Source organism: Blennius ocellaris (genome assembly GCF_963422515.1).
Source record: "Blennius ocellaris genome assembly, chromosome: 7".
Classification (NCBI taxonomy): domain Eukaryota; kingdom Metazoa; phylum Chordata; class Actinopteri; order Blenniiformes; family Blenniidae; genus Blennius; species Blennius ocellaris.
The window spans coordinates 10,337,603-10,351,866 of record NC_137656.1 but is presented as its reverse complement, the minus strand read 5'-3'; the positions used below and the strand labels follow the sequence as shown (position 1 = coordinate 10,351,866).

Genomic DNA, 14,264 nt, shown 5'->3' with positions numbered 1-14,264 from the left:
CAGTTTAACACACAAGGGTTTGAGTGAGAAAACATGTTGTAACAGATGCAGCACGTAATTTGGGATTTTTCCCTCTGAGCTCAACATTGACTGTAAAATTATAGGTTGAGCAGCCACATAATTCCTAAACCTTGATCATTTATGGTGCCTTCACAGCTTCGAAGTGCACTGATGTGAACAAATGCCACCTTTGACTTTTAATTCGATCACTATGATTCAACGTGTGGTCTTTTTCCCCACATGATTTCCAGTTCAACTTTTGATCCATCTGACAACTATAAACCTCCTTCTTCAGACCATGACATGCTCAGTATAAACTGATTAAGACATTTGCATGAGAGCAGAAACATATTCAAAGACATACAGTATGGGCAAGTCCAGCTGACTTGATTCAAAGTGCATTAAGATGACTCTTATCTGGACAAATAAGAATATGTATACAGACATGTATATAGTTATGTATATAGACAGTCACCCCAGTGTACGTTCAATTAGCATGTACCGAAAGGAAACATCTGAGCAGCTGCTTCCAACAGAAATATATATAAGTGTTATCATATGTCAAATAATATTATGAACATATTGGCAGAGGTCTTAAAAACGTTTTTTATTGATCGATTTTTATAAGCAAAAGAGTTTGTATCGGTTTGGTGCGATTGATGCAGAGGTTAACAGCAGCAGCAGATGCAGATGCAGATGCAGCACCAGAGACGGACAGAAAGACAGCAAGCAGCAAGACAGCAGCAGGCAGTGGCAGTAGTAGAGACAGACAGGCAGCTGATTGGCCTGCAGGGTGCTCGCAGACATATTGACCATATTAACCCTTTCGATCCGCAGAGCAAACGGGTCCCTCGAAGGACCCATTCCTCCATGGTCTCCCGTTTCAAACACAACCATCCACATTAAGATTTTAAATTATTCACACCATAAAATTCAATCGAGTTGAAGGTATACTAAAATCTAGATATGATAATAAGGGTCCATGTATTTTAAAGTATGAGTATTAAACGCGTCGGTGAAATGTAGGAATAATTTTCGTCAGGCGTTCCGCACGGACTGCCTCTGCGTAGTGCCGACTGGTCTTGTGTTCCAGTGAACGTCGGATTAGCAAACAGAGATGCGGGTTCCTACTCAAATCAAACTCCTCTAACGGTTCCTTTAATGACACCGCGCTGTCCTTCCGTCCCGGCTCACATTGTTATCGGGCGGTGTGACTGAGGAATGTTTATATCCGCGGCTTGTAGCGGACCCGGGGTACGGAGTAGCTTGTTGGTCGGAGAGTTCGCCTCGACGACATAATAGCCGTGCTGGGAACGCTGTGTGCCCTGGGTGTCACATCATCCCGGCTGTCACCGAGCACCGCAGCTGGCTGTTATAACACGCTGTCTTGCAGACAGATTATCTTGTCATTGTTTCCGCCGCCTCGGCCGTGAGTCGGACTGGCAGCAGTAACACCTTAGCCCGTCCCCGGTGTGTTTGCGGTTCACAGAGCCCTGCTCTCATTGCGCTGGCTAAAAATACCACCTTCGCTCCTGAGCACAGTACGCCCCCAGAAGTGGTGGCCTAGCCCTCTTTGGAATCGACTTTGGCTGTTTGTTTGTTTTTGTTTTTGTTTTTTTTCTTTAATCGTCTTGTTCGGAGTTTGACGCTCTACATGGTCACTGCAGTGGATCTGAGACCACTGGAAGACCGAGTCGGACCCCGAGGCTGCGAGCCGAGCTGGCCTGACCTGACGGCTTCAGCTCTCCGAGGTGTCGGCACCCGGCTGTGGCTGATCGGTGGCCCGAGATCATCCTGCCCTCATGGGCTTACCCTGTCATCGGTGGTAATATAACGAGTTTCGGTCCTGGCCAGGGGGTCGCAAGACTGAAACTTTGTGAAGGTCACAGAAAAACCACTTTGCTTCCATTGTCAGCTGTCTGAGACTGTGGCAGGCTTCATCTGTCCCGAGCAGGGCACCATGTCGGAGGACAACAACGCGGACAAGTTTATTAAGGTAATCTCACCATATTCAGGGTGAATACCCATGTAAGATACTTTCATTTTAACTATTAGTGCTTGTGAATACTTCTCTTAAATGTTGACAAAGGTGATTAGTTACTGGTGTCTGATTTACTTAGTTTTGATGAATGAACAGATTGGATGTTGCATTTTAAATGTGACATCGAGATGCTCCGAGTTCAGTACTTGAATCTTGAATTATGTGGCTGTTGCATCATTATAACACATGGCATGTTATGATAGCATTTATGTAGCTTATGAACAGCAAATATAACAACATTTAAATTATTTATTTACACAATTACCCACTAAACATTGGGGGAAGACTCCAAGCTGAGCTTTCAGTCATGGTTATTAACCAGTAGCCTATCCATCCAGTTTGGTTCTGAGATTTGTTCTTGGCCTGCTGCTCTCTGTGTGTCACTGTCCTGGCATCTATGTCAGCAGTAAAATGTGATCTGGAGTAGCCCTGGCCCCCACTTTCACAGTTGGGTCATAAGAGGTAGTTGCAAACTGGAACACACGCTGGTGCTATTATCATGAAGAAACATGTAGCTGACGTTTGGCTTAACATAGCTTCTCTGGTGTCAAGACCCTCACACCCAACCAAAAGACCACGATGATTACCCCCTGACTCACTCATAGCAGGAGGTGATCGCATCACTGGATCACCGCCATCTTGGACGTCGATCGAGTTTTTCATTAACCTGATTGTGCTTTAGAAATCCGTTGCAACATGTTATGTATTCTATATGTTGCCATCAATTGATCGTGAAAGATGTGGCTGGCTTGTATTTCTGACAACTTTTATCTTTTGTCTGAATTTGAACCAGTGTTTCATCCTTTTTGGCCAACATTTAAAGATTAATTTGCTTTTGAACTTTATATTTCAGGACCACGTGAGAACATCTCCTGTGTTGTGTAAATGAATCTTGGTTGCAGTCAGTTTGCTTTTTGTAGTTTGTGAGTGAAAGGTCTGTTTAAATATCTTTTGACCTTGGATTTAGTGTTTCGAAAAAAAAAGAAGAGCTGTCATTCCTGAAGCCTTCAGTGGATTTCAGCTCGGTTTGATCACACAAACAGTCTCTCTTCTTCCAGAATACCACACAAATCCTGTTTATTGGCAGCAGTGGCTAAGCTTCCTCAGATGTATCTGTTTTATGGCAGCCAAGCTTGCCTTTTTCCAAGAATAATCTGGGTTCCGGATTATTGCTATTGTGAAACCACAGGGGTGATACCGAATATATCACATTATGCAACCCCAGTACTAACATGGCAGGGGGTAACCGGGAGGAAAATATTTTCCAATAAAACTCTCAAGAGTATCATTCAGCTCCATTGTCAATGAGTCTCTTGAATTTAAAATGTCTCTATTGGCGTTAAAACATGGTTTGATTCAATCATTATCTCGGTAGAGGCAGAGATAAAAAAAAAAAAATCTGTCATGTAGAATATATTATTTCCACATGCTTTGCATTTTTCCATGTCATTCAAATGATGATGATAACTTAGAGATTGTAACATACTAATATAAAACAAAATCTTTTCCAAATTCTTTTCTCTGCTAAGCTAATATATTGCTTTTTGCGGGTGGTGTTATGAACAGGAGACGTCCATTCTGGACGAGTACAACATAAACTGGACCCAGAAGTTGGGTGCAGGCATCAGTGGACCTGTCAGGTGAGTGTGAAAGAGAAAATTCAAGCAGATTGTTTTATCGACATTCTCCAGCCTCTAAATGTCATTTTCCGTCACAGATTTAAATGTGTGTGGGCGTTTGTTTCTGCCAGAGCCTGACTCAGGATTATCTTACTGATCTAATATCGGAAACAAGGTAGACATCAGCAGACTATTGGTTTGAGATAGAAACATCATTAATCCATGTTGCCGATGTTCACAAAGGCGGATAATCACGTTGAAACAGTCATTTTTCACATTGGGACGTATTCAGTTCAGTCGCAGTCAGTTGAGATTATTTTCTAATTGTGTTTTGATTTGGTAAAAATAACAAAACAAAACAAAAAAAACATGTTGTGACTCAAAATGTAGTACAGCATATCCCACACCATAATTAAGGAGTGAGAGATTGCGACAGCGTCCACCCGCTTTGCATTGCTCGACAGTTTGAATCACTGGTGTGAGTAGTGCTGCAGAGATGATGTCAGAGCAAATTATTCATCAACCCGACTGTTGAATGGACAAATTTAGTGTCTGCTGCCAAAAAAAAAAAAAAAAACCCTCTTCTGAGTCATTTGTGATGTTTGCTACTTTGTACATCATGTTTTGTGTTCCCTGACGACGATTACATGTACCTGTACCAAACCAAAACACAGAAGAGGAAGAAAAAAAAGCTGAACGCAAACGTTGTTCGTTGCTAACTTGCTAACTCACTATGGATTATTGCTTTGGTCTGTGGTGTCCGGGGTCAACTGGCAATGGTCCCAATACTGACAACCTGAGAGAGTGCATATCACCGCCGACCAATGCGTCTATGACACTCCTGTGCATGTATCTATACTACTACTGTCACTCCGTCTTATCCTCCATTCATTAACACATATTGAAAACCCGAAAGAAACCAGATGCCCGCAGTTTGCTTTCACTCACACGTCAACAGGCCGAGTGTGAACCTGTTTGGCACGGGCAACATTTTTATTGTTTCCGTCGGTGGCTCAGTTGGCTCAGACGGATGGAGCTGCGGCCCTCCCGGATTAAATTCAACACCAAACATTTATCCTTCGCAGCCTTCAGTGGGACTCTCGTAGCCTTTGGAAATTCCTCTTGTCCAAACAATTGCATTTAGAACACGTTGGGGGGGGGGGGGGGGGGGGGAGTGAAATTACTTGTAAATCCTCAGCTTTAGCAGGTCTTAGTCTGCATGCTATGGATGGAAATAAACTGTTTTAAGGAGCTGCACTCAGACTGAGTTGCTGCTGGTGCTTGTGTATGGACGAGGGATCGGTAACAAAATGGGGCCGTTTTCTCTCTCCCTGCTTTTCCACTCTGCATTCTTCTAATAGTTTCCATTTTAACACATTCGGGGTGATATTTCACAGAAAAGCACACATTTCTGAAACGCTAACAACAACGACTTGACAACATTGTACACCTCATGGGGGATAACTTGTAAATCTCAAAAAGCAAGTGTTGGTTTCTGGCGTTGTAAGAAAGTCTGTTTGTGCAGCTTCCTTTCCATCTCACTGAATCTCGTTCCATACAAGCTGTCGTATATCGGCGTCTGTCACAGACTCGCTGCTCATTCAGCACTTTTACACTGTTGTGTCTCTAAATCAGTAGAGAGCAACCTGTTATTTCCTAATGTGTGTAGTTTTGGTCTCAAGTGACGAGAATACTGAGAAACTGACTCATCAGTCCTCCTCGTAAACACCCTCCGCGATTCATGCTGAGCTGTTTCTTTCTCCGGGCCGCTATTTATTTTTCTCTCCCTGTTTTTGCTCCCCGGTTCTGTGCAGACCTTTGGCTCCTTTGCTCCCTGCACATCCCCGCCTGTTCCAAAACACGTGCGATGTCGTTTACCGTCCCACCCTTGCTTCCTCCCGTCTCCTCCTGTGATTTGCGAGCTTGGTTTTCCAATGCAGTGAACTTTGGCCGAGGCAGAATGTTTCTTTCAGTAATGCTTTAATAGTGTAATCTGAGTTCGGGAGAGGGGGCCAGAGGTTGCCGTTGAAAGCGAATATTTGCATATTTGAGGAACAGAGTTTCTGCGGGAAAGCAAATGTATGTACACAGTTTATCTGTGGTGCCACCGTCCTAAAATGTACTGTTAGTTCAGAGAAAAACATTGTCCAGAAGATATTTGATTTATTTATACCTTGTGATAATAAAACGCATGACATGCACAGATGGTTTCCCCATCGGGTTTACTCTCGTTACGAAAATGCAGAAGAGATTCATATTTCCCTAACAAACTGTGATGTTGGCAAAATACAGGTCCCGACTCCAGCTTGTCGGTAGTTAAAGCTCCAGGCGGACTTTACGACAGAAGCCCAAATCATAATCTAAAGACAGATAAAATGTGAGCACACTGAAAACTGCCTATAGTGGTCTGGTCTGTTTATACAAACCGAAAGTCTCAATGATTAGCTCATTACTAGCTTATCTGATTAACATAAACTACAGTGATGACTGTGTTGTTTAAGCAGTTTTCTTTGCAAATAGGCCGACGTTTTTCTAATCGCTGCTGTTCGGTGGGGGATGTTTTGTCTTGTGGTAACAACACAGGAGTCCTCATTGAACTCATGAGAACACGAAGCTAAACGTATGCGGGCTGAAAATGTTGTACAATACTTGTGTTTTGAAAAAAAAAGCTGCTAATTGTTCATCTTTATCGCCTAACACAAGGCAAGGCCAATGAAGTGAAGACAAATCAGTTCTTCGCGTGACAGCGTTGATTCTTCTCGGTAAACTGACAGTTATTGAAGGAAGGACGCCACGTGGCGTTGAGATCAGGACTTCCCGGAACATAAAAAAACTTTGCATGAAAATATAATAACGATGATAGTTTAGTGAGAGTAAAATTGAAACCAATGAAGATGTTGTCTCATGGTATTGCGTGATGGAGGTGGAGCATTTCTTTCAGGCAACCTTTACATAGTACTGTATCTGTCTTAAGTTACCAAAACCCATTCAGAGTATTTACGCAGCGTGTTAGGACTTTTATCACTCAAAACTGTTTGAAACTCTTACGACTACATTGGATTACATATTGACATGAAAGCCTTTTTTTTTTTTTTACAAGTAACAAATGGCATCTTCAGTTACAAGTCGAAGCAAAGTATTCACAAACAATATTGGCAGGTTTTTGTAATTTGCAAAGACGAGTTCTGTTTATGCCATCTTATGAAACGGTTCATCTCATCTGAGGTTATTTTGTGGTTCTCCCAGTTTTTTTTTTTTTCAATCATCCCTACAAGAGCACCAAGAAAAGCTCAGGCATGTATTTTATATGCAGGTGCAGACAAGGATTTAAGATAGACGACTCGGATAAGGTCACAGATGGTGGTAATACACACACTGAGACACTCGGTCTGCCGAGGGCTTTCATTGATTCTCAACGAAACACGTGACTTTGAAGTTAGTAATTTGTGTTGTGTGAGGTGGTTTTTTTGACTCTTGTTTTCTTTTTCTTTTTCTTTTTTTCTTTCTTTTTTTGCCCAGAGTTTGTGTGAAGAAGTCAACTCAGGAACGTCTCGCCCTGAAGATCCTTATTGATCGCCCCAAGGCCAGAAATGAGGTTCGCAGAAACACTCCTGACTCATCTCCTCCATGACTCGTGTCATAGTTGTCAGCACGGCCTGTCATTCTACTTCAATTTTCTTTTATTACCTTCTCCTCAGAGCACGGTATACAAGTTGGAACTAAGCTGGGTGTTGTCAGGATTGTTTTGTCACATACAAACATGTCACTGATCGAAACAACGTACCAGAATCGGACCGTATTACAGGATGGATAACTTGGAACATATTATGTACTGTGATTGTGAGTGTGTACTATTGTACGGTATTTTTTTGCATATTGGGAAGGAATTTGCAGATAATTCCTTCATTGCACAAAGTACGTGTATCTTTTTGTATTAAGCAGACAACAAGAGTTGGAAAAACAGTCGCATTACACAATAATAAACTTTAAAACTCGTCTGTGTAATAATTAGCCATCGTGGTTTCCTGCTGAGGGGTTTTGGGAACCCTGAGGTGTGAAGCTGTTCTCTTGAGTTTATCTGAACTATTTTTTTTTTTGTGCAGTTCTAAATTTGCCACTGTGCAGCTGTTGGAAGTTATTATTAGACTTGGGTATGAAGAGAGAGATTTAATGTGCCGGTTCACTCCTTGCTTAATGACTGAAGGTGGTAACGAGGCGCAGTGTAGGAGACGAACAATGCGGAGTCTGACGGTATGCCGCGGGAAGCTGCGGCTGAGCAGGTCGATCTGGATGCTGTGATCCGCCAGCAGGTACGAGGAGAAACCAAAACCTGCCGGGAGAGGAAGTCCTGCGTACGCAGAAGGTGGTTTGGTTGAAATGAAACCTGTTTTCGGCTGTCCTCACAGTACTTTCTAACCAGCCACCAGTGCTTTTGTGATGAAACTCCTTGGCACGCCTTTCTGTGGTGCCGCTGTAAAAAAAAAAAAAGTGTTTAGGATGGATTTGAAGCGGCTGATTTCCTTCAGCCGCCCCAGAGGCTCTGTGTTTTGTCTTTACCGGAGATGAAGCATCGTGAGTGATGAATGGGATGTTCAGTCAGACACAGACTTTTTTTTGTTCAAACTCCCACTGCTTAAGTGCAAAAGCTGACACGCTTGTGCACACAAGTAATTAACAGGGATCAACATATTCATCAGGCTTCCTAATTATTTTCCCAGAGTCTCCCAACTGCACATGCTACAATTGAAGGCAGAGCTTTTGTGTGTGCGCGCAATGGCGATCAGATTGTTTTAATGGTAGCATTATTTTGTGTTGTGCAGCAAATGCTTTGTTTTGTTTTTTTTGCATAGTTTGTATTGTTTTAATTACTTGGAAGAACTCGCCTCCTTTTTCTCTGCATAACTTGCAAATACACTCCTGAAATCTGCAGGTTTTATTTAAAAGGTAGGCGTTAACCTGCCCACTTTATAAACACAACAAAAGGTGCAACAACTTGTCGGGTGTGAGGATCGCATGATGTCTATTTCACGCGATTCCCAATTGAAAATGTAGCATATTAACACGAAACGCTACATTTACAGTTTTGACTGCTCCTCTGCAGGTGCGTCTCCATATGATGTGTGCCAACCACCCAAACATCGTGCAGATCCTGGAGGTTTATGCCAACAGTGTCCAGTTCCCACACGAGTCCAGCCCCAGGTGAGGAGCACGGCGTGTGCCGTCGCGGAAAACCCGGTGCGCTGTTCATTAATCCGGTCTTCTCCCGCCCATCGACACCTCCTTCTGCATCCGCAGAGCGAGGCTCCTCATTGTGATGGAGATGATGGAGGGCGGAGAGCTGTTCCACAGAATCAGTCAGCACAGGCACTTTACAGAAAAGATGGCCAGTCAGGTCACCAAACAGGTTGGTGACGACACGCGTTGGGCTTTGCATACCTCCACCGCGTGAACTCCAGCTACTTTTATGCAGTCACTTCTAATCGCAGCGGAAACTATCACTTGTCTCATCTTAACTCTCATCTTCATCGTTGCCACTGCAGTCCGTTCAGATTGGCCCCTCAGCCCCGGGCGCCTACACTGCATCTAGTACAGGGGTGTCAAAGTCATTTCAGTTGAGGGGCCACACCAACCTAATCTGACCTCTGGAGTGCCGAACAAGTCAAACATAACAAGTCTTTCCTTCTTTTGATCCTTTTGTAACTGCAAGAATTTGCCAGTCTATTCTGAAATATACATATTAAAGTTAATCAGATATTATTATATTTGCAAAATATCTGTATCTGGATATCGTATTTTTATTCAGGATTAAAACAATTTGTCATCATCTGGAAATTCTTTTGAGTTTCCGTGTCTCAAGTACCACTTCGCATAAGTTGGACTCGTTGTTTATTGTGAAAGGTGTTGAGTTATGTGACCTCCATAGATGCATTAATTAATTCTGACCAAGGGCGGTTTTGAATGTCATTTTTGCCAATCTACCGGTAGTATTTTTAAATCAGCCTCTGTCAGTTTTCATATTTATACTTAAAAAAAAAAAAAATAATCACATGGCGGGCCGGATTAGATCCTGTGGCGGGCCGGTTCTGGCCCCCGGGCCGCATGTTTGACACCCCTGATCTAGCATATGTGTGATTTCTCTTGCTCCTATTAATGTGCTTTGATAACTGTTTAATCCCGGTCTGTTTTTCTTCATCATGCTGCATCTATATTTTTTTTTTTTTCCCCTGTCATCTGTTGGCTAACAACGTGTCTGCGTTGCCATCGGCCCTCCTGCTCTGATCGAGCTGGTCTTGCAGTGTTTGAGCTGTGAGACACGCCGTCAAACGAAGCATCACCCAGCCGCTCGACTCTGCTCTCTTTAATAACGACACACCCCGGTATAGATGTGGTCTCAGTGTGCCGTGTCCCCCCCTCCCCTCCCTGCAGATCAGTCAAGCGCTGGAGCATTGTCACTCTCTAAATATTGCACATCGCGACCTGAAGCCAGAAAACCTGCTTTTTAAGGATAACTCTCTGGTAAGCTCTGTTGTGTTTAACATTCAGACCCAAAGCATTGCTGACATTTGAAATGCTACAGTGTATCACCCAAAAAAAAAAGATTTAAAGACTTCACTGGGATGAGAGTTGCCCTCTGGGATACATTTGGAAGAGTCTTTGCCAAAGTAATATAGAAATCCTCGATGTGCAATTGCTGTGAGAGGCTTTGAAATCAACCGTTGCCCTGGCAGCATCTTGAGTTATCCTACGACTGTGTTCCATCAAAGAAATCCCATCAAGTGAAGCCCAGTCATGTCTCTGAGATATAAACAAACTGAATGGTTCTCCAGGTTGACGCTACAGTGAGTTGAACAAACTCGCTCACCTTTTCTATGTCTCCCTCTGTCACGCTCCCTTCTTGCAGGATGCACCTGTGAAGTTATGTGACTTTGGCTTTGCCAAAATAGATCAAGGAGACTTGATGACCCCTCAGTTCACTCCGTACTACGTAGCGCCTCAGGTGAAAACCAAAAAAAGCAACACAGATGTATAAACGCGCCCGTCTTTACTTCTCAACATATTTGAAACACACTGATAAGAAGTGAAGTCTCTTGTTTTATTTCTGCGCAGGTACTTGAGGCTCAAAGACGACACCAGAAAGAAAAATCTGGAATTATACCTACCTCACCCACACCTTACACCTACAACAAGGCAAGAGACGACCAGTCATCCGCTTCGCCCGTGACAGTCTGAACTTCGGGGGGATTTTTGCCTTCAATACATGTTTGCCTTCCATTTGCAGAGCTGTGACTTGTGGTCTCTTGGTGTGATTATCTACGTAATGCTGTGCGGCTACCCTCCGTTCTACTCCAAGCACCACAGTCGCACCATCCCAAAGGACATGAGGAAGAAGATCATGACGGGCAGCTTCGATTTTCCTGAAGATGAGTGGAGCCAGATCTCCGAGATGGCCAAGGACATCGTACGCAAGTAAGTGGTTTCCAAAACTTCTCCTCAAAGAGCTGAAGCACACGTCATTTCTCTTTGATGAGGTTGTAATTTTGGCCTTTCGTCTATAGCTGCTGTAGAGAATAAGTCGGGGAGAGAGTTATAGAGTCATTAAAGTATGTGGAATGTGCCCTCATTATGAGGGTACAAGGGCTCCCAGCAAACTGCAATTTCATCTCTTTAACACCTAAATGACTAACATATTTACAGTCCATTATAATGTGTCATCACAGCAGGCTCGTGTTAAACGTAATTGTCTTTCTCCTCTCCTCGTGTGAATTCACCCTCACACTCTCATTCATTCGTCGCCCGTCTCTCGGTGTGTGCCCGTCTGCTCGTGGCAGGCTGCTGAAGGTGAAGCCAGAGGAGAGGCTGACTATCGAAGGAGTGCTGGCTCACCCGTGGCTCAACTGCACCGAGGCCCTCGACAACGTGCTGCCATCCGCCCAAATGATGATGGACAAGGTGAGAGGGACACAAAGTGTGGGGTGATCAGGCTCAGACAAACCCACATGTTGCGTCTCAATAGTTTTAATTATGCTTCAGTTGTAAAAATGTGTTTTAATGAAGCGATTATTCATTTTGCTCTCTGGCACCCTCCCCCCAGAGGAGACTTGTCCTTCACTTTGAAAACTCACTGTCACGGACTATTATTGAGCAGTGGCTGTTCCCAAAAATACGACTGTTGAAAATGACTCGTTACTTATTTCTTCATGTGCAGCAGAAGTGTAGGCTGATCTGACACGGCAGGAGAAAACGCAATAAGATGGTCCTAGTTGTTCCGTTCCTTGTGCGGTATCTCCATCACAGTTCCAACTCGTCGATTCAGTCCAGAGCATTGGGCGTCTCAGCGGAGGCAAGAGCTCGGGACAGAAACCTTGAATCTGTGCACAAGTAAAACCGCTTTCCCATCTGCTCCCTGACTTCCAGGCGGTGGTCGCGGGAATCCAGCAGGCTCACGCAGAGCAGCTGGCCAACATGAGAATTCAGGACCTGAACGTCAGCCTGAAGCCCCTGAACTCGGTCAACAACCCCATCCTCAGGAAGCGGAAACTTCTCGGGTACGACGTCACGTTGCAGAGGTTTAATTATTGACTTCTCAATTCAATTAGGTTCTTATATGTTGACGTGAAACCTGCTGCAGTAATGCGGCACAATTTATATTCTTTACCAAATGTATTTTTTACTTTACAATCCTTGTTTTGTTCCAACATGTTCTGCTCTTATTGTCACAGGCCAAAGCCCAGTGACGGTTTCTTCATTAATGACCCAGAAAACGGAGGGGAAGACTCCAACGTAGCGCTGGAAAAACTACGAGATGTCATTGCACAGTGTATATTACCACAAGCTGGTGAGAACAACCACACTTCAGTCGGCATTCCACTGCAGAAATGAGATGCAAATACACATATTCTGCGATAGACTGGTGTATTAAAGTACATCAATTATGGCTTTTTCAGAAAATGCTGGGGGGAAAAAATGCAGAAAATCGGTTTTCAAAATTATTGTTTTTTTTTCCCATCCAGGCGAGAACGAGGACGAGAAGCTGAACGAGGTGATGTATGAAGCCTGGAGGTTCAACAGAGACTGTAAGCAGCTGAGAGACGGTCTGCAGGGACTCAGCTGGGACGGTTGGTAGAATTTCCTCCTCTCCGAAATGAACTCCTCGTTTTATTTATTCATCCAACACGAATCGGCTCGCGTCAGTTGTTCATTCGTCGCGACCGAAACACGCGTAGTGAAGAAGTCTTTCTCATTCCGCTCGTTTCATTTTCACTTTAATGACTCCTTGTTATGGTAAGAACGGCGTCGTCCTAATTGTCCACCAAACGTCTATCGAAAACTTTGCCGACTGTGTTTTATTGGCTGCTCATTTATCCGACTCGCTCAGGGCTGGATTGACTGGATTTATTTTTGATTATGTGGCTGTAGGATTGGCAGAAATATGCAATGATTGAGTACTTCTGCCTCTTTCTCCAATATAATATTAAAACATGTGGCAGTTATTCAGTACTGCGATGTACAAATTAGTTATGAGATGTACAAATGCCAAATGCTGTCAGGACAGGATAGGAATATAACATTGGACATATGAGTATTATCTTATTAAATTTTTTTCTTATTTCTCGTTGGAAGGATTCATTATGGGGTTCCTAATCGTCAGGTTTTTTTTTGTTGCAGGGCGAGCCTTCTCCGATAAAGTCGACCGCTTGAAGTTGGCCGAAATAGTAAAGCAGGCCATTGAAGAGAAGACGAATCTCCAAGAATCTCATTAGCAGTCTTTCTATCATCTTTTTATATCGTTTATTATGACCCTTTTTAACGCATATCTGTAAAGGAGCTTTTTTTATGTAAAACAATGCGCTATTTTTTTCTTTTTTTCATAAATTCACTTGCAAGACCTGTTGTTAACCTATTGCAAAATCTATTGTACAGCTGTAGATATATTTCAAAGAAGATTCATTGGTACTGTAAGTTTTTTTTTTTTTTTTAAAGGACACTTGCAAATAACAATGAAAAAACTATATATACTATAAAAAAAAACCTATATTTTCATTTTTTTTGCAAAAACATAAAAGAAGAAAAATCTGTAAAGGAAGTTATTTTCTGGGAGGGAATTTTTATTAGCTGCTTATCCAAGAAGTGTGTTTTTATCACAGTTATTTCATTTTTATTCTATTTTATTCTAACCATCCTAATAATTTTATTTATTTAAACAAAGAGTTCCATTATTTTACACCCCACTCGTAGCTTAGTAGCAGAATCTGAAGAGAAGTTGTCCATGATGTGACTTTTTTTTTCTTCTTCTTCTTCTTCTTCCTCCCACCCTCAGACTAATGCCCGTTGAGTAAATCATACAAATCTTTGACTTTTCTCTCTGCCTTCTTGTTCAGAGGTCAGGAAGAGGAGGAAAAGGTTGAAAGTCTTCTTGAAGCAGACTGGATAGGCTTTCACACTATGGATATGTTTGGTTTTTCCACGCACGACGAAATCTTGTCACAAACTTTGTTTTTGAACTTTTGTGTCAAAGCCCTTTAAAAAAAAAAGAAAAAGAAAAAAAAAGTGTGACATGTGGCTTTGTTTTTTGTTTGTTTTTTGTCTGTGTTGTCAATCCCCCC

At 42.8% G+C, this 14,264-nt stretch overlaps 1 protein-coding gene across 1 annotated transcript; it reads left to right on the top strand.

Annotated features, from left to right (window-relative positions):
* The first annotated feature begins 1,136 nt into the window (after nucleotides 1–1,136).
* On the top strand, nucleotides 1,137–13,871 carry mapkapk5 (MAPK activated protein kinase 5). Its single transcript, XM_080499605.1, has 14 exons — nucleotides 1,137–1,996; nucleotides 3,608–3,681; nucleotides 7,180–7,255; nucleotides 8,762–8,859; nucleotides 8,956–9,064; nucleotides 10,087–10,176; nucleotides 10,562–10,657; nucleotides 10,768–10,848; nucleotides 10,940–11,127; nucleotides 11,490–11,610; nucleotides 12,076–12,206; nucleotides 12,381–12,496; nucleotides 12,672–12,776; nucleotides 13,327–13,871. The coding sequence occupies exons 1-14, from the start codon at nucleotides 1,961–1,963 to the stop codon at nucleotides 13,419–13,421; spliced, it is 1,416 nt and encodes a 471-aa protein (XP_080355731.1). The 5' UTR covers nucleotides 1,137–1,960; the 3' UTR covers nucleotides 13,422–13,871.
* Nucleotides 13,872–14,264: the final 393 nt, after the last annotated feature.